This window comes from Trichosurus vulpecula, chromosome 3, assembly GCF_011100635.1.
Source record: "Trichosurus vulpecula isolate mTriVul1 chromosome 3, mTriVul1.pri, whole genome shotgun sequence".
Taxonomy (NCBI): Eukaryota; Metazoa; Chordata; class Mammalia; order Diprotodontia; family Phalangeridae; genus Trichosurus; species Trichosurus vulpecula.
In genome coordinates this window covers 274,409,970-274,431,008 of record NC_050575.1, presented here as the reverse complement: position 1 = coordinate 274,431,008, position 21,039 = coordinate 274,409,970, and the positions used below count along the sequence as shown (strand labels likewise).

Below are 21,039 nucleotides of genomic sequence, written 5' to 3'. Positions count from 1 at the left end.
TCATCTGTAAAACGAGCAAGAGAAGGAAATGACAAACCACTCCAGTAACTTTGCCAAGAAAATCCCCAAATGGGGTCACCAAGAGTTGGACACAACTGAAATGACTGAACAAATTAAGGTCATCCAGTCAAATCAACAAGCATTTATTAATCACCTACTATACACCAGGCATTGTACTAGCACTGAAAACACAGAGAAAGTCCAAAATTAAAAAAAAAAAACCAATCCTTGCTCTCAAGGTGCCCACTGTCTAATGGGTGAGACGAATGTAAGCAACTGTGTACAAAGATATATACAGGATAAATTGGAAATAATCTCAGAGAAAAGCACTAGCATTAAGGGGGATCAGGAAAGGTTTATAACTCTCTGAAATAAGTAAAAATGTATTTCAAACTGGTTGTCCTGGGGATCTCTCCAACTCAAAATGTCCAAAACAGAACTCATCATCTTTGCCCTCAAATCATCCCCTCTTCCAAACTTCTCTGTTTTTGTCACCACCATTCTTTATCAGGTTCACAACCTCAGCGTTATCCCCACATCAGTTGTCCAATCTTGTCATTTCTACCTTCACATCGCCTGCATCTACTGTTTATCTTTACTGACACAGCTCAGGCCCTTGTCACCTCTTTTCTAGATTATTGCAGCAGTCCCCCAACTGGTGTCCCTGCCTCAAGTCTCTCTCCCCTCCAGTCCTACACAATGCTGCCAAAATAATTTCCTTAGCTTCACATCCGATCATGGGACTTCTCTACTCAGTCCTCTCCAGAGTCTTTCTTCCTATTGCCTTTTGAATCAAATACAACCCCCTATATTTAGCTTTTAAATCCCTCTAAGGCCTGACCTATCTTTTGAGACTCAGTGGACGTTACTTCCCTTCCCACACTGTAATCCAGACAAACAGAGCTTTTCCTCCCCAGGACACTCCATAACCCATTTCCACACCTTTGATCCTCCATCCATGTCTTCAGGAGGTAGCTCAAACACTACCTTCTACACACCTTTCCTAATTCTTCCCAGCTGCTAGTGTTCTTCCTCCCAAAATACCTTGTACATATCTATTTATATTTGTTTATATTTATTCATTTTATATTTATGCCATACATGTCAATCAATTAATAAACATTTATTGGGTACCTACTATGTATGTACTGCTCTCCCCTGTTAGAATGCAAGTAGGGATTTATTTTCAGTTCTTGTGCAATGGACACCTAGCACAAAGCCTGGCATAAATAAAGTAGGTGCTTAATACTTTGACTTGTCCATGGCCATCAGAGTGCAAGAGCCTTCAAACTCAGAGCTTTTTACTCTAAAGTCTGTGCTCTTTCCACCACACCATGTGACAAGTCCCCAGGTAAGACAAGGGTTTCCAGGTGGGCATTTATAACGTACGAGTCCATCAAGGAACCTAACCTGATATATCCCTTTATCCCAGTCTCTGGCCTTACCCTTATTTCTGGAGGCATTTGAAATGCCAGCTTGAAATATCATAGGCCACAAGGAGGGGGTTGAGGTCCTGCAGCTGGCTAGCATTCATGCAATAGGGAAGGAACATGGCTACAGCCATGACCCTCTCCCTTTTATCTATTTCATCCTTCTCCTGGCAGCCTCGATTTCCTGTTGTTGTCCACCTTCCATCCCTAATGGGTGACAAAGTTTCAAATGAAGGGCACGCATACACGCACGTGCACATACATACACACACACACACACACACACACACACACACACACACACATTGAAGGCCCGCATCCTAGGGCATTTTAAATATTTATATTTTCAAACCTTTCCCTAGAGAGAAGAGTTGTATAAAGCAGTAGCATAGCATGATATTCTACAACTCTTTAAGCTACAAGTAGTGATAAAAGTATAAGTCGAACTTTAATGTATCTGGACAAATAACAGCTATCATAGCTAACATCTATATAGTAATTACTGTGTACCAGGCACTGGGCTGACAGCTTTACAATTATCTCATTTGATCTTCATAAGAGCCCTGGGAGACAGGTGATGTCCCCATCGAACAGATGAGATTACTGAGGCAAACAGGGATCAAGTGACTTGCCTAGGATCGTACAGCTTTAAATGTCTGAGGGAAGATTTGAATTCAGGCCTCTGACTCTAGGCCGAGAGCTCTATCCACTTCACCACTTTGTTGCCCTACAACTCAATGTACCTTTACATTTTATGCATTCCATTTCATACAGTAATATATCAGAAATCATTATCCACACTTCGTGAAGGAGAAATGTTTATTTCCATTTCTGTCAACTGGCTGGCCTCAAAGATCTAAATTATTATAAAACCTAGTCAACACGCATTTTCTAAGTGCTTTCTATGTGCCAGGCACTGTAGCACCAGGCATACAGTTTAAGCAAGACAGTCCTTGACCTCAAGGGCGATACATTCCAGTAGGGAAGGGAGAAATGGTGTTAATGTCCAAAGTCAGGAGAGTAATGAAGAATGGCTGGCTTGGGGTTTTCCTCAAAATGGAGACTCTGGAGGAACTCATAAATGGGAGAGGTTGTAGGGGCAGAGGAATGATCCAGGGTGAGAAGGCAACTCAGGCATGGAGATTTTAGAGTCAGAAGCAGAGCCAGGAAAGGAATGAAAGTATGAATTGTTCTACTCAGCCTAACATTTACAGACAAGTCTATAAGAAGGCAAATATAAGATTGTTGTTTTGAGAGACATTTTTAGAAATGACAACAGTATGTAGGTCATAACTGGGCAATGAAATTACTAAGCAAAACTATATATAACTATATTTTAGTTAATGTTTTTTTAAGTTTGAAAGCCCATAGTAAAAGAAAAATATGCTAACGATTTTGTTGTAGGTATGGTTACCCACATGCCCCTGTTCCTCCAGCAGCCCAAGAAAAGAGCAGAATACAGAGTTTGAGGACTAGTAGGCTAGACAGAGGTTTTGTAAAGTTTTGCTTTACTTATATTAGTTTGGGTTATAAAGAAGAAAACTAGAAGGTATGGCACCCCCTACACATAGATATGGAAGGAAATCTGACAAATGACATGTGTCCCCACCACATGGAGAGAGGCCTGAAGAAACATCTTTATTATAGTGCTTACCTTGTAGATTGACTTTCTCACTCCTTCCTCTGAAGCTTCCAGATTTCCTCTCCTGCCCTCCAACTCTAAGCACAAAAATTTTCTCCCACACTCCTGGAATCAGTTTCTATGCCAAATACTATCTGCCACTGTCTCTAGGACCAAATTCAAGAAAAAATTGTGTCTGCAACCTTGGTATTCCTCACATGTGATGTTCTTTGGTAGAATGTGGGCAAGGAACCTGGTTAAAATCTATTAGATCCCAGAGTAAACAGCTTAAAAAACCTGAAAGCTAAGATTTAAAAAATGGAAAAATAGTGAGACTTACAGAAACTTCCAATTTCATGCCTCCTTGCCCTTAAACTCTCGTCATTAACCTTACTCCTTCGGAAAAAAAAAAAGCAAAACCTTATGACCAAAGCACAGCAATGGCCTAATCCTTTAAGTATTTCATAGAAGGTAGATTGGCTGAATGTATATCTAAATTTTTTCCTCTAGTCTAGTCACTTCCTACCCAGGGAAATGAACTTCTCCCAGAAGACTTTTAGGACTCATGGGAATTCACAATCCTCTCTGACTCGCAAAACACTAGTGGCAAAGCAAAGGTTCCCATTTGAATAGTATCTTCCTCTAAATTTAGAAAAAAAATCCCCATTATAGGAAAGAAAATTATCAAAAGAAGTACAAAAATAAATGTTTAATATTGTATTAAGATGTAGCTGGGTGGAACAGTGCATAGAGTGCTGGGCCTCTGATCAAGAAGACCGGAATTCAATTCTAGCCTCACATACACTCAGGCTGTGTGACCCTGAGCGAGTCACTTAACCTGTTTCCTCATCTGTAGAATGAGAATGAGAACAGTCCCTAACTCCCAGCATTTGGGGGGGGGGAGGGGCAGGGAGGACAAAATGAGATATTTATGAATGGCTTTGCAAACCTTAAAGTGCTGCATTAATCTCAATGAGCTCACAGTCTAATGGGAGAGACAACATATAAATAGCCATGTACAAACAAGATATAGACAGGATAAACTGAAAATAGTCTCAGAGGCAAGGCACCAAAATGAAGGATTGGGAAAGCCTTCTTGCAGATGACAGGACTTCAGCTGAGACTTAAAAGGAAGCCAGGGAAACTAGGAGGTGAAAAGGAGGAGGGAGACCAACCAAAAGGCTGCAGCAATAGTCTAGAAGTGAGATGATGAGAGCCTGGACCAGGCTGGTGGCAGTGTCTGAGGAAAGAAGCGGTCATAGATGAGAGGAATTCAGAAGGTAAAATCATCCCGGTTTGGCAATAGATTGAATGTGGGACATGAGTGAGGAAATCAGAATGACACCTAGGTTTTGAGCCTGTGTGTCAAGGAAAATAGAAGTATCTTTAAGAGTAATAAAGAAATTAAGAAGGGAGGGTTGGGGGGGGAAGAAGATATTGAGTTCAGCTTTGGACATGTTGAGTTTAGGATGTGTATGCAATATCCACTTCAAGAGGTCTATAAGACAGTTGGAGATGCAAGACCAGGGGTCAGGAGAGCTGTCAGGGCTGGACAAGTAGATCTGAGAGTCATCTGCACAGAGAAGATAACTAAATCCATGGGAAGTATAATAGTATAGAAGTATAACATTTCCCAGGAAAGAGCCTTGGGGGACTCCCGTGGTTAGTGGGTGTGACCCGGATGAAGACTCAGCCGACAGGTAGGAGGAGAGCCAAGACAGAGAAGTGTCAAGGAAGAGATTATCAAGGAGAAGGGGTTGATTGTCAGACTACAGAGAGGTCAAGATGAATGAGGTTTGAGGAAAGGCCATCAGTTTTGGCAATTAAGAGATCATTAGTAACTTTAGAGAGAGAGCAGTATCAATTAAATGATGAGGGTGGAAGCCAGACTGTAAAGCGAGAGGAAGTAGAAGTATCTAATGTCAATTACCATCTCAAGGAGTTTAGACACAAGAGAGCAGAGATACAGCACAACAGCTAGCAGGGATGGATGGATCAAGAAAGGATTATTTTGAGGAAGAGAAATGGGCATGTTTGCGGATAGTAGGAAAGCAGCCAGCAAACAAGATTAAAATACTAGCAGTACCTACATGAAAGCAGGGGGGGAAGGGGTTAAGAGGAGGGGATGATAGAAGGGAGGGCAGATTGGGGGAGGAGGTAGTCAAAAGCCAACATTTCTGAAAAGGAACAGAGCCAAAGGAGAAAATCGAATAAAGGGAGACAGGATAGGATGGAGGGAAATATAGTTAGTCTTTCACAACATGACTACTACTATGGAAGTGTTTTACATAACAATACATGTATAACCTATGCTGAATTGCTTGCCTCCTCAAGGAGGGTGGGTGGAGAGGAAAGAAGGTAGAGAATTTGGAACTCAAAGTTCTAAAAACACATGTTTAAAAAATTGTTTTTACATGCAACTGGGAAATAAGATATACAAGCAATGGGGTATAGAAATCTATCCTGCCCTACAAGAAAGTAAGGGGAAAGAGAATGGTGGGAGGGGGAGAGGGGTGGCGGGGACGGTGATAGAAGGGAGGCAGACTGGAGAAAGGGGCAATCAGAATACATGCTATCTTGGGGTGGGGGGAAGGTAGAGATGGGGAGAAAATCTGTAACTCAAAATCTTGTAATCTTATGGAAATGAATGTGTTGAAAAGAAAAATAAATTAAAAAATACGATCTACTGAAAGCTCAGATAAGATTTGCATTTTTTAACAACAAAATATTTTAAATTAAAAAAAACACTAGTAGTAGATGTAGGGATGATGACAGAGAGTGGGGATGATAAGATCTGCTGGAGAATGTATAATGGAATAAGAGCACTTGTGCATATAGAGGGATTTGCCTTGGCAAGAAGGGTCACCTCTTCACGTGAAACAAGATTGAAGAAACAGTGGCAGAAGGCATCTACTTTACTTGAGACAAAGAAGAGGAGACAAGGAGCCCTCTGCAAAGGGCCTCAACTTTTTCAAATATAATGATTCTAGTTGAGAAAGTTGGAGAGAGGGAGCTCTGGGAGGTTTGAGGAAGGGGAAGAAAGTTTAGAAAAGTCACTGTGGTAAGTGGGATAGTGGACTAGGGAAGTGTAAGAGGATTGCCTCCCTACACCCAAAGGCTCCGTTGAGATCTTCTCGTAGTAGACTCAGTTAATAGGGTATCATGACTTTCTCCAGCTTCGTTTAGCAGAATGTGAGAGCAATCCAGGGCTGGGATTTGAAAGGATTAAGATCATTGATGGGATAAAGGGGCAAGGGACTTGAGAGAAGAGTGTAGAGTTGAACTGGTTCACCAAGGGATTAAGATGGGAAAGGGAGAGCATACCTAATGCACTGGGAAAGAATTAAGGGTTGGAGGGATTTGGACATTATGGTAAAGATCAAGAAAGGGTTTGAAGTTGTAAAGCAGAAGGAGAGGTGGAATGAAAAGAGATGATGACCAGATACAGGAATTTAAAGTTCATGAACATGGATGTGGAATGCTTGCGGGTGATGGTAAGTTCAAGGGTTGGGTGGAATAAGTCATGGGAAATAAGTAAGCTGATGAACTGGGAAGGTGAGGTGTGGGGGGAGGGAAGGAGGGGTTATCAACATGTGGTGAAGTCCCCTATAGGAGGGTAGAAGTTGAGGAGGAAAAACCTATCCAGAAACCGAACTTCTTGAGGGAGTAGTGTCTTGTAGGTCAGTAGTTAACAGCTACCAGAATCTTGGTTGAGTGATAAATGTGGATTGAATGTCAAGGAAGGGGAGACTACTGGGTACTGCTGGTGGAAGGAGAGCCTGAAGTTGCCAAGGAGTAATCAAAATCCCCTGCTGAGCGTAGGGAGTTGGGGTGCATGAGTTCTAAGTGCAATCAGTGCTGTCACTCAGAGGCTCACAGGTCTCAGTGAGTGCAAAAGTGAGTAAGAAAGGAAAAAAGATTAAGATGAAATCTAGCTTGTTACCTCTAGAACACACGCCAGAGAGGGAGGGAAGGAGGAGAGGAGGAGAGGAGAGGAAGTGATGGGAATGAGAACAATCAGTGAGGGGAACAGGATTTGAACAGTGGCCCTCTGCAGGTTTATAATCACTGGGAAGGGGTGGTTATGATCAGTTGGGAGTAAGTTAATGACTGAGGAATAAATACAGGTAGATTATCATTGTCCACAGGAGTTTGGCCCTGGGTAGAATGTTCACAGTGAATCAAGTGGCTGTGTGTGGCTGAAAAGTGGTAAGGGTAGAGAGTGCCCAGGCAAGACAAGAAAAGCCTTGTGGAACTGTAGGCGGTCAGAGAGGGTACCCGAAGCCCAATGTAGTCGGAAATATACCCAATTAAGCTTAAAAGGAAAACTTTATTTTCTTTCCTAGAGGCATTTTAATATCAGGCTTAAAAACAATAAGCTTCTTTAGTGCTGGACTGGGGTAGGAAATGAAGGTAACTGAAAAAGAAAAGGTATTAATTTTTAAAGTTTAAATAAAATTTGAAAAAATCTATACTCATATTGTTTAGGTATAACCTCATCTAAAGACTACCATCAGATGACACTTGGGTCTCTCTTAGTCTTGAGAGTTCAAGAACTTCAAATTCATAACCCTCTTTTCACCTGTCCTCCCCAAAGGCAGGAAATAGTTACTTTCTATCATTTTTCTTTTACTCTCTCAGATAACCATTTTCTACCAACATGAAAAAAAATTAGCTGTTTACTAATTTCCTTTCTCAAATACATCTTGAGCTTTTTTAATATTTCAAATCTTGATCATTCCAAAATAAATGTGATTAGGAAAACACAAGATGTGGTCATAGAAAAAGTTACAATATAGAACAAACAAATAAAGGGGAAAATGGGCCAAAAAAAGGCATAACATTACATAGTGAATAAAACTAAGTTTTAATTATACAAAATGTCTCTTGCATGTTGCAGTACCCTAAATTTGTAGGGAACACTGGAGAATTTGAGTTTAAAAAAAAGTTTACACAAAATGTTTATTTTCACTTTTGCCCTCAGAAAGCTCTTCAAAATTTCTGATTTGTATCTTTTGAAAAAACAAAGAACAGAAGCCATAAATAAAACCAAGTCATTGAAAGAATGTCCATAAAGCTATTTCTTGGCATATGTAATCTTCATGGCATGGGATGGTGTGATCTTAAATCCTTGTAAGGCATCTCTGGCAGCGCCAGCCTGTCCATCATTTTCAAACTCCACAAAAGCAATGTCATGTCTTCCAGGTACCAACCGTACTTCTTTGAAACCAGGAAACCTTTAATTAAAAAGGAAGGAGGGAAATGAGTAATGTATCTGATGTTAATTATGAAAAAAATTGATTGCAAACAACTCCCTCCCCCTACACACAATGATAAAGGGCTTTGTGTATCTGTCCTTAACACACACTACTCTAAACAAAAAGTGAGTTGTAATATCAGTACTGTAAAAAACTATCTATCCATACATATATAAATATGTTTGTATATATAGACAGATACACACACACGTATACTAAGTTTTATCAAAGCTTTGTCTCATGTTTTATGCATGGGTATTAAGTTCAACTGACAATCCTAGACCAAATCAGCAAACTAGCAAAAAATTGTTATTCTGTAATGAACAGATAGATTAAAATCATGAAATTATAATTTATTCTATCATGGGGCTTTCATTAGAAGCAAAGACTCATTTATTAAAAAAAACACAACAACAAAACAAACTTACTGATTAAACAGCATAGATAACATCATTTCATTAGTCTCCTCTGGCAAGTTATTTAGGAATAAAATATAATTCGGTGGGTAGTCAGGCACCTACAAAAATGCAAAATAAATTTAGGTTACAAGAAAAGGAACTGGTTGTAATCTTCTTTGTTCTTATCTTAAACCAAAAACTTCGAAGAGTCTAATAGACTATAAGTGACATTAGAGTTCAGAGAAGAAAATATATATTATATAAAGAGTTCAGAAATTCACATTTTTGCTGGTAGGATTTACTGGTAGGTAGCAGATTTGTTTGTACAGAAAATCCTTCTGATTCCCAAACTTTCCTCATTAACGAAGAGGATGGAATATCTTTTTTGTGGAACAGCCAGGAGGTCAGTGTCACAGGACTGAAGAGTGCATGGCAGGGAATAAGATATAAGAAGACTGAAAAGGTAAGGGGGACAGAGAAGAGGAGGTCATAAAGGGCTCTGAATACCAAACAGAGGATTTTGTATTTGATCCTGTAGGTGACTGGGAGCCACTGGAGCTTACTGGGTGTGGGTGTGGATAATGAAATGGTCAAACTTGTGTTTTAGGAAAATCTGCTCCCTGGTGCCAAGCATGACAAGTCTGATCACATTTCCACATTACAGCCCTTCAAATGAATACAACTATCATATCCCCTATATATAATATATATGCATATTCATTAAAGAAAACTGTTAGGGATTACTTATATGGAAAAGCTATCAGTCTCAGATTCTACTTTCATCATTCAACAAATATGAGTATCTACTGCATGCAAAAAGCCATAGGGGATAAAGAAGATAACTTCAAACATTCAGATAATGCTTTCCATACATCATCTCAATTGATTTTTCACATCTCTGTGAGATAGGTAGGGTAGATTTTATCCTCACTTTGCAGATAATGAAATTGAAATTAAGTCATTTATCAAAGATCACAAAACTTCCAAGTTAGTGGTGAACTGGGACTCAAACCCAGGTCTATGGACTGTAAGTCTAGTGTACTTTCCACTATGTCACATTATCTGTCCAATAATCCCTATGCATCGCAAAGATGAGTAAGTCTCAAATCATAGGAGCTGGGTTCAAATCCCACCTCTGATGCTTACTTCATGTTTGACCCAAAGTAAGTCATCCTCAGTGGGCCTCAGTTTTCTTGTAAAATGAAGAGAATGCACTAAAAAACCACTTAAGTCCCTTCTAGCTCTAGATCAGAGGTACTAAACAGAGTACAGTGGAGCCAGATATTTTAATCCACATTTAGATTACATTTTAATTTCAATTTTATTTAACAAAATATACAATAGAACTGATAATGTTAATATGTAATTTTCTAAGTCAGAGATATTATGTACAGTTTAGTGGCCTCCATTTCTATTTGAGCTTGAGTTCGATACCCTGCTCTGGACCATAGACCTATGATCCCAAGATATGACTTATGTTCTAAAGGTGCTTCTGCTCTAACACTCTTGACTCTGACATTAGCTTGACCTGTGAGATAAGAGAAGAACTCTACACCTTAGTTTTCTTCCCCTTTAAAAGGAAGAGTACTCTATTTCCTTTTAGAAATGTTTTTCTTCTGAGGCAACTTGCTATGTTTGAAAAACTTCTGCCCTTCTTGATATGGTATTTTCTATCTTCATATAATTTATCCTTGGACGGTTCTTTTTTTTTTTTTTAAAGGACTCTATAAAGAAAGGTTACCTGAGGATTTGGGGTTGAATTTCCTTGAGTGTTAGTTGAATTTGGTGTGGCCTAACAAGAGAAACATAAAACAAGGTTACAATTTCTCAGGAGCTCAGATTTATAATTACTTAAGTACTATAATAGCTTCAGGAAGCTATTATATTTTGTGTTCCATTAAGAATATAACTTTTGATGCCAGATCTAAAACACATAAAGCCCAGTCCTGACCTTTACAAATCTTACATAAATGAAGCTTGTAAAGTTTCAAATTTTCCAACCAAAAGTTTCAATTTTATCTTCGATTAGAAGAAAAACCTTGACATAAAAGAAAAGATAAACACTTCCAGAAATAGCCACCTATTGTGACTAAAGGGAATGTGACTAAAGGGAAAAAAAAACTGCACCCAATGAAATTTATTTCTAAAACATTCAATAGTTGTTTTCAGAGTGATAATCTTAAATTCTGCTGTATAACCTACATTAAATCTCTCACTAAAGTTACTCAAAACATTCACAGAAAAGGGGCTTGAATGAAGTATTTAACAGTAGAAAGACCAGAATTTAAGAATGCCTCAAAGGAAAAAGCTGCTTAACACAGTGCACTTCTTTAAATCTAGGAGGCAAAAATAAAGAGGCTGAAAAATCTTTGTTTCTAAATAAAATTATAATATATTTTATGTGAATTTATGAGCCTGGTCATTCTAGTGTTAAAAATGTCAATGATTTACTCATATACATCATAATATAATGAGAATCGTAAGAGCTTGAGACTTCAGCCACTCAGCTTGTGAGCTGGCAATATACATTTAAAACCAATGAAATGAAATGTTATGTAAATAATTTGGCTGACACATTTTCATGGTCAATATCTATGCAGTTGATTAGCATACCTATTTCTGAGTCTTTTACCTACTATGACACAAATTTTATTGGATTTTCAGAATTCCAATACTTCAACATTAACAATAAACCTTTAAAAAAAATGACTCTTCAAACACACAATAATATATAAATCCTCTGAGGCAAAAGTGCTAATGAAAAAAAAAACCAACCCTGAAATCTTTACATGAAAGACGATTATTCTTACAAAGTTTTTAATGCATTTTTCTCAGCTTACCTGACCAGGCTTTTTATTTGCAGCATTGGCAGTCAGTTCCAAAGATTTAGCCTTTTTCTTCTCTTTTTTCTTCTCCTTATCAGCAAAAGTGCCACGCATTTTAGAGATTACATCAGAGTCTGTTTTTGCATATTGAATTCGCTGTTTAAATTTTTAAAAAAGATTGAGTTTATTATTCTAAATGTCATAAATATTTCAGACTTCTTTACTAAAATATTGCTGCTCATTTAGATACAACATGTCTAAGAAACCTGTATCACAATTAGAAAATTTTTTCTTGCCAGATAGAAGTGTCATTGTTTTGTTATTCGCCATTTAAGAGGTATGTTTTAGGCTTGTATCAAATGAGGTAATAGTACAAATATACTTAGAAATGAAACCTCAGCATAATCCATCAACAAGTATTTGTTAAATGCCAATAAGCTGATCTTGGATTATCTGTACAACTTCCCTTTCTGCATAAATAGCTCCTAATGCTCTCCTTAGACAACAGAACATAGAAAATCACAAAAGGTTAGCGATATATTTTTGTCATAGGCCATTTAGTTCACATAAGCAAGTTCTGCTTGCTTTGAGACATCTTTATGGCATTTAAGTATACTTTACTAAAATAAAATTTATTATCTTTTCCCCAAACCCTACTTCCTCATTTGTTGAGAGCACGCCACCAATTTTCTCAAAATCACCTAGGCTCACAATCTCAGTATCACTTTCAATTCCTCACTAGAACTTACCCACATAACAAATCCGTCACTAAATCTTGCTTCTACCCTCATAACACCTCTTATACAAGTCCCTTATTCTACTCGTACAGCCAAAATCCTAGTTCATATCTCACATGGACAACTCCAGTCTTCTAATTCTTCTCCCTATCCTAAGTCTCCCGCCTCTCCAATCTGTTTTCTACTCAGCAGCCAAGGTGATTTTTATAAAGCACAGGCTTAATTAGCACTCCTTCACTCAAAGAGCTTCAGTGGTTCTGGCCCCTTCTTGCTTTCCAAGACTTCTTACACCAGTACTTCCCTCCACTCTATGTCCCAGCTGTACTGACCCAATTAAAGTTCCCAGAAAATGACATGCCATGTGCCATGTTCATGACTTTACATTGGCTGTCCCCGTGGCTCTAGAATGCTGACACCTCTCCTCTTAGGATTCCTGGCTTCTCTCAGGACTTAACTCAAATGCCAATGGCAAGATGTTTTGCCCTACTGGCTGCTAAAGTCTTCCCTTTTTTGGATTACCCTTATTTATTCTGAATGTATCTTGCATGTACCTTGTATTGGTACACTGTTTTCCCTATTAGAATAGATGCTCCTTGAGAGCAAGGATTGTTTTTTGCGTTTTTTTTGTTTTCCCAGTAAGCACTTAATGTCTGTTGACTACGGACATTAACAAGATTAATCAAATTATTTAGGTGCACAGAGAATACAAGTGCCTACTTGCTGTGGGGTTTTTTCAGTCATGCTCAACAATTTGTGACCCCATTTTGGGGTTTTCTTGGCAAAGATACTGGAGTAGCTTGTCATTTTCTTCTCCAGCTCATTTTACAAATGAGAAAACCGAGGCAAACAGGGTTAAGTGAATTGCCCATGGTTACACAGCTAGTAAGTGCAAAAGGCTGCATTTGAACTCACAAAGACATCCACTGTGCCATCTAGCTGCCTCCAAGCTGCCTACTTATTTATTTATAAACTAATGTTATTCCCATTTCAAAGTGGAACAATTTCTAGTTAATACCTATTTTTCTTGCTTATAAATTATTACCTGCCTATTTAAAAGCCAAGAATTCTGCCCTGGTCAAAGAGAAGCTGATGAGAAATTTAAAGTAAAGGCAATGGTGTGAAGTGGAGTAGAAGGGAAAGATGATGTATCAAATAAAAGAAATTTTCTTTTTTGCAGAACCGTGTAATATCTTTGGTGGGAAACAATCTATGGATTGGTTAAGAAGGAATTAGGAAAAGTCTGAGAAAGGCTGTCACTAAATTTTGTCATTAGATATTCTCTTAGGATACAGTCTGAATCTGTGTTCCCAAATAACGTTTTTACTGTGAGTGTTTCCTATGTATTTATCCTTCATTTCCCCCAAATATCTAATTAATAACAACAGCAGCTAACATTTATATGGTGTACACTGTGTGCCAGACACTGTGCTAATAAGCACTTTACAAATATAATCCCATTCAATCCTCACAACAACCCTGGGAGGTAGGTGATAGTATTATTCCTATTATAAGGAAACTGAGGCAAACATAGGTTAAGTGACTTACATGTCCAGGGTTCCATAGCTAGTAAATTTCTGAGGCCTCATTTGAACTCAGAACTTCCTAACTCCAAGCCTGCTGTTCTCTCCATTGCACCACCTAGCTGCCCTCAAAGCTTAAACTTCATAATATCTATCCCTACATCCTGAACAGTGTGATTAAGTATTCTAGGAACTATTACCTTATTTATATGTTTATATTAGAAGAATGTAACACAGATAAATTGGCCTACTATTGTTCCTCACATAAGATTGCTGATTGACATTGAGAATCAGCAAATATCAGAGCTGGAAGGAATGTCAAATCATTTAGCTGCACCTCATTTTACAAATAAATAAAATGAGGCCTAGAGACCCACCCAATGAAGCTAGTTAGGATCAGTCATGCCTAGAACCCATGTCTCCTATTCTACAAAAGGCAAGGGTGGTGGGAGGTGATTGGGATAAGTGACACATATTAAAAGCTTTAAAAAGCTCGGCTGAAGGACCTGGAGATATTTAGCCCAGAGAAGTGAGGTAGGGGTAGGGATAATAGAAGGGTGTACCTAAATAGATAGGATAGCAGTCTTCAAGAATTCAAAGGCATGTCATGTAGAAAAGAGTATACTTATTTTCCCTGGCATTAGCAGGCAGAGCTAGGAATAATGGGTAGAAGTTGCTAAGAGGTAGGACAAACAGCTTAACAATGAGAGATTTTTAAAGAGTAGAATGGGATGCTTCAGGAGGCAGTGGTTCACCAAAGAGAAAAACAAAGCTAGATGCCTGTTGAGTATGTAGTAGAAGAAATTTCTGTACAAGTTTAGTTTCGGACTTTGGACTAAGATCCCTTCTCATTCTGAGATTCTGGGGTAAGCATAACGCTGGTTGGGTAGTAAGGTATGAAGGAGAGAAAGCAAAGACCTAAAGAGCTCTAGGAAAATTTGAAAAAAGGAGATCTGGTCAAGCAGAGACAGCCAGGAGAAGCTCCCCATGGCCTGTAGTGAAAAAAGTTTTAATGTCTGACATTTACGTTAATGAGTAGTATAAATAATGTACTTGGTTCGCTCAATTTCCAGGAAACCCACAAATGGGGTGGTTTTGACAGGAATGAATTAGAATCATTATCCATTCTGTCAGTCACAGAACAGATTTAAAACTGGGCTGATCGGGGTCTTGTAGGTCATCTAAGTTCAACTCTATCATTTTATAGACTAGAAAAAAAACAGAGGAATGAAGAGTTTCAGTGACTTGCCCAAGGCTATTCAGGCATCCAGTAAAACGGAAATAGTATGTGAACTCTGACCCTCTGCGACCAGTTGGTATACCTGCTGTACCCCACTTACTCTTCCTTGTCCACATACCCCATCTGTTGCCTAATCTAAGCATCTTCCTCAACATTATCTCTCCAACCACTCTCCTTCTTTCTATTCCTACATATATCACCTTCTTCAGGGTCTCATCCCCTCTTGCCCCGATGACTTCGACAGCCTCCTCCTCAGTCTTCCTGTCCCCTTCTGTCTTTTCCAAGGCTGCAGATCTGGCCATTGTCATCTCCGCCCCTACTCAAACTCCAATGGCTCCTTTGGTTTTCTCCTATCTGATAATCACTGCCATCCATGCACTCTATGGTCCAGTCATTCTGGTCTCCTTGTTGTTCCCCATTAGCCATGAGGCTCCCTTCTCCTTTCTTTGTGTCTCTGCAATTGCTCTTCCCTATGTCCAGAATCTTTTTAATTTTTTAACCTCCGCCTCTCAGAACTCCTTCAAAATTCAGCTTACACACTAACTCTTACAGGACTTTCTCTGTCCCCAAGCAGCTAATGCTTCTCCTCTAAGATTACCTTGATTCTACTCTGTACGTAGTTCATATTTACTTAATGATGCACCACTGTGTGTTCTCCACTAGAACATCAGCTTCTCGAGAACAAGGAACATATGTCAATTTTTCTTTGTATTCCCAAGGCTTAGCACAGCACAGCACACAGTAGAACTTAATAAAAATGCTTGTTGACAGATTTCACTCAAGTGAAAGACACTTGCTTCCTCAAGCTAAACTACTACCATCCCTGGTCCTGGGGTTCCTAAGCACAAGGACAGGATTCCCTTTGATGACGGCCCTAGAGTTCTGGCAAATTACCTCCCATCTCTAGACCTCAGCCTCCCCCTCTGCCAAACAAGCAGCTTTGTTTAGATACAAGGTTCTTAAATTGAGGTCCACAAACATGTTTTTTAAATATTTTGATAATTTTAATTTAATACAATTGGTTTCTTTTACAATCCTATATTTTACTTTATGCATTTAAAAGGAGCTAAGAGGCTTCAACAAACAGCCAAAGGTATCCATGACACAAAAAAGCTTAAGAATCCCTGAACAGGTGATCTTCAATTAAAAATCTTATGATCCTATGATTCTCTCACCTACAGGAAAATCATTAGCAGGTGACTATCTAAAACTGTACTAAGTTGACTGAGAGATGCAAGAGCCCAGTGGGACCATTCTATCAGAAAAGGAGACTTCGGGCATTATCTCATTCTCTTTGAAAAGGAATAATTTATCTAGTTGTAAAATTGCTTTATATAACATATTAACCTCTGCTCTTAAAGAACGTGAAGAGTTCAATTATATCCCCTACTCACTCAACTAAACTCATTTGAGAAAAACAATAGCTATTAGTGACTACTTTCTTCAGGCAAAATGAAATCACAAACTAGCATCCAAAACTATGTCTCGAGCATAAAAGTTTCAACCTCAAATAAAGATAATCTCAAGTACATGTAAATCTACGGTAACAATTTTAAGGTCATAGGACAGCAGATTTATCTAGAGGCTGGCCATCTAGTCCAGCATTCTCATTCTAAAGATGAGGAAATGAAGCAACAAAGAAAAGTGACTTGCCCAATCACACAGGCATTACATGGGTGTGGAGGTTGCATACATTCCCAGGTCTACATGAAGGCAGGTCTAGCACTTTTATCTAGTACCTTATGCTTCTTCTTCATAGAGAAAATGAAAAAATAAAAACTAAGGTATGGGCTGAAAAAACTTACCATTGGTTTACCATAAAACGGAAAGCCTTGTAACTGTCTCAAAGCATTTGTAGATGAGCCGAGTTCTTTAAATATCACAAAAGCTTGCCCTCTCATCTTCATGGTCTTTAAAGCTACAATATCCACTACATGGCCAAACTGAGAAAAGAGTGCATACAATGATCTCTTCAGTTCTATGCAAAATTAGAAAAGAAACAAGTTAACTATAAATGAAAAAAGTATGTTGTACAAAGCTAACAACATTACATATACTTTGTGCTAACCCCATTCTCTATTCCAGGCAAAGGAAGAATTTAAGCTATGAAGGCTTAATTTTGCTTTTGAGCATTTGCTCGTTTTTTGGCCACACTGCCAATTAAGACTCTCCCACTGAGAAAAGAGCCATTATAATTGACTAGACAGTATAAAGATTTTGTAAGATAGAATAAATTCAGTCTCTCCACTTATAAGCTTCAAATAGCAACAGCAGGAGGCAAGTTGTCCTTGAAATTCAATCTGTAGTTAGTTTCAAATCGTTAAAATTAGATTTAATGTACCTTCATCTCTCTTTGCAGAGGTGGGATTCTATGGGTGTGGAATAATCCATATATTGTCATATTATGACTGAAGTGCTGTTTGGTTTTGCTGAACTGTTATTTTCCCTTCTTTTATAATCTTTGTTACTTACAGTGGTTCACTGGATAGGTGAGAGGGGTAACCATATATTCATAAATGAAAGTAATATAATAGACAAATGACCTAAACTAATATTTCAAGCAGAGGAATAAGCAATTGGGGTGAAGGAGGGGAAAGATATTTTAAAGAAACCTTTTGTAGTGTTTGTTTTCTGCATACAAAATCAGTGCTATTTAAAACATATGATTATATGGGAAAAGTTTGAGAGAATATAGCTATTTTTGCTCATAGTAAAATATTGATCCTCATTTAGGAGTAACAAGAAAAAAGCATAAAGAGTACAAGTAAACTTGGCTAACATAAATTCTAACACAGAAAATAAATACTTTTTGAAATGAGGTCATTTTACTTGGTACATATGAAAGAATAAAAACTTATTCAGTGCAGAGTTTATATTTTGTAGTCAATTTCACTATCAACCAACCAAAGATACACAACCTAAAGCTAGCAGCCAAACAGATACACAAAAACCTACCTTCTTTTTTGATTTTATCATTCATATTGTTGATATAAATTGTATGATTTGGTCTGATATCCATGTTTTGGATTAAATTTCAGAGAAGCCTAAAAAGAAAAAAAAATTCATTTTAAAAAATTCTCATTTAAAAATTCACCTGTTTAAAGCAGTGAAGCATTTGTCTATACTTCTTTCTAATGCATTTTACCTCAGTTTGTTTGTTAAATCAATGAATCAACCCAGCATTTACTAAGCTCCTGTTACAAAGGAGGCCACCTCGGCTAGGTGTTTGGGTTGGCTGGTTGTTATCCTTCATTCTTGAGGACCAAAATGATATCACTGTTAGTGTTACTGTGGCTGATCAGACCAAGAGGAGTTTGAATGCTCTACCACAGATCTGCACAAACAGGACACTTGGGGTGGATTCTCTAAATTTACCCATCTTGCATTTCTTTCCAGCTACTTCAATTCTGCTTTGCTCACAGAGCACAAAGCCTTCTTTGATGCCAACATGTCACCTTCAGCAGTCCTCTGCCAGTATCTCGCATGTCCCACAATCAATTCCAAAGTTCTTCAGAGACACCTTATTGACTGAAGCTAAAAGGGGAAGAATCATCTACCTCTAGGAGCTTACTCAAGTAAAGTAGGGTCATTTCTTCTCAGGCCCAGAATCTGTGTACTCAAAACTCTGCTTCTCAAGGGCAGGGATCATACAGTTATTTTTTTCATCACTCTCTCCCCACCCAAAGAAGGATTCTTCTCCAGCAAATACACATGATTGGATACCCAGGCAGTGAGTGCTCACTAAACGGCTTCCAACAAGACACCCTCCTCTAGTTCCCACAGCTCAGGTCCCTGGTCCCCAGGTGACTCCAGCTGGGGACATAACCAAGGTGGTAAACCTCTGGCTGTCCCCCATGCCTGAACTCCTTCCCTCTTCATCTCCCCTAGCCTCTCATAATGCCAGTGCCTCCCCTCTGTTAATTACTTCCTGGATTTCCTGCATATAGCTTGCACTGTACATATTTGTTTGCAGTTGTTTCTTCTATATTAGACCGTAAGCTCCTTGAAGCCAGGGGCTGTCTTTTGTCTTTCCCTACGGCCAGCTGGAGTCACACACTAGGCACTATATAAATATTAGCTATTATTGCTACTAATTCCAGTGTCTTCTCTGTTATTTACAATTAATCCTGCATATAGCTTGCTTTGTATATATTTGTTTACACGTTCGTCTCCCCCACTATATTGTAAGCTCTGGAGACTAAGAACTCTTATCTTCTGCCTCTTTTTCTATCCCCAGCACTTGGCACACTGCCTGACACACAGTAGGTACTTAATATTTACTGGCAAAATGATCGTCTCTTCCTCCTGGCCTCCCTGAAGTACCGGCTTAGATCTCATCCTCTACAGGAAGCCTTTCCCGATGCCCCTTAATTGTAGCGCCTGACACACAGTAGGGGCTTTTTACTGATTGATGGTGCCTCCAGACTGTGGATTATTTCCCATTCAACCTGTGTATAGCTTGTTTGCACAGAAGTTGTTTGCTCGTCGAATTTCCCCTCAGACGCTGGGCTGGGCCCGTCCTCTGCCTCTTTTTGTATCCCCAGGGCTTTATACTTAGCACAGTGCCCCGCACCTAGGAAGTGCTCAAAGCTTACAGGCTGCCTGCCTAAACAGAGGGCGTCCGGGGTGAGGAGGCCGCCGGATGGGCTCAAGAGAACTGGGGTCCTCCGCCTCGTAGGAAGCCTCGGCCCCGCCAGCTCCAAGGCGGCCTCCCCCCCGCCAGCGAGACCACCGGCTTTCCCCTCCTCAAACCCCACGCAGGCGAGGCCGGGCCAGGAGGGAGGGGGAGAGGACACCAGCGGGGCCGTCCTCCAGGGAAGCAGCGGCAGTGCCCCAGAGTGAGAGAGAAAGGATAAAAAGAAGGTGGGTCTCCATCACGCAGACCCAGATCCTACCTAGCGGGCTTCGGTTGCCTCTCCCAATGCTCACTCCGCGCCGAAACACCGGAAGAGAAATGAGAACAGCCGGAAATGGAGTCCATAGAGAGACAGACAAGTCAATCGAGCGCCGAGCACCGACGCCGGGCTCGTGGAAGGGTAGAGCGCCGAGTGTGTCGATTCTCCAAGGGGCGTGAGCCTCGGGCTGCACTCTGCGCAGGCGCTCAGTGTCGGAGTGGCACAGTAGGAGAACCACATTCGAGGAATAGAACGGGTTGGGATGGAGAGTGTTGGGCGTGAGGGCAGAAAAAAAGAGGAAATTGGCTGGCCTGGAGACAGGGAGACTCATCTGTCTGAGTTCATAGTCCGGCCTCAGGCATTTACTAGCTGTGTGACCCTGGGCAAGTCACTTAACCCTGTTTGCCTCAGTTTCCTCATCTGTAAAACGAGCTGGACGAGGAAATGGCAAATCACTCCAGTAGCTTTGCCAAGAAAAACCCCAGATGCGGTCACGGAGGGTCAGACCCAACTGCAGAAATGACTAAAAAGAGAGAAAATGGCAGCCTCTTTGACCTCTAAATCAGACCTTGTCAGTGTTGTTACGCTCACCTCTCCCTCTGTCCTTTTTAGGTATTCAGATTCTCCCCATCCTTCAAGGCTCTGCTCAAGCCTATCTCTGCCCAAAAGCACCTCCCTCCACTCCTAGTGCCTTCCCTCTAAGATCGTTAGCATTAGACTGTGAGCTTCTTGAAGGCAGGATTTGCCCCTCCTTGTATCCCCAGCAAATAGCAAAGTGCCTGGCATATAGTAAGCACTTAATAAATGCTTATTCTGTCTCTAAATCTACTTGTTTGCTTGTCTCCCCTTTTAGACTATAAGCTTCTTGAGAGCAAAGGTCAACTTTTACTCTTTTTAGAAGCCCAGGGCTTAGCACAGTGCATGGCACACAATAGGCACTTAATAAATGTTTACTGATTGACTGACTAGTGCCCTTAATTTGACTTTCAAGGCAATGATTAAGCATTTGTTAAGTGTCCCAAAGTGAAAAAGGCTGCTGGGGGAGATAGTGGTTTCCCCATAAGAAAGGTCTTCAAACAGACTGGATGACCACCTGTTTGATAGTTGACAGTGAG

General features: G+C 39.7%; 1 protein-coding gene across 1 annotated transcript; it reads right to left on the bottom strand.

Annotated features, from left to right (window-relative positions):
- Nucleotides 1-7,361: 7,361 nt before the first annotated feature.
- On the bottom strand, nt 7,362-20,063 carry SNRPB2 (small nuclear ribonucleoprotein polypeptide B2). Its single transcript, XM_036752409.1, has 7 exons — nt 19,925-20,063; nt 17,985-18,073; nt 16,835-17,007; nt 11,548-11,688; nt 10,449-10,499; nt 8,738-8,826; nt 7,362-8,288 (listed from the first exon to the last, which is right to left on the bottom strand). Exons 2-7 carry the CDS (start codon nt 18,046-18,048, stop codon nt 8,129-8,131), a joined length of 678 nt encoding a protein of 225 aa, XP_036608304.1. The 5' UTR covers nt 18,049-18,073; nt 19,925-20,063; the 3' UTR covers nt 7,362-8,128.
- Between the last annotated feature and the right edge of the window lie 976 nt (nt 20,064-21,039).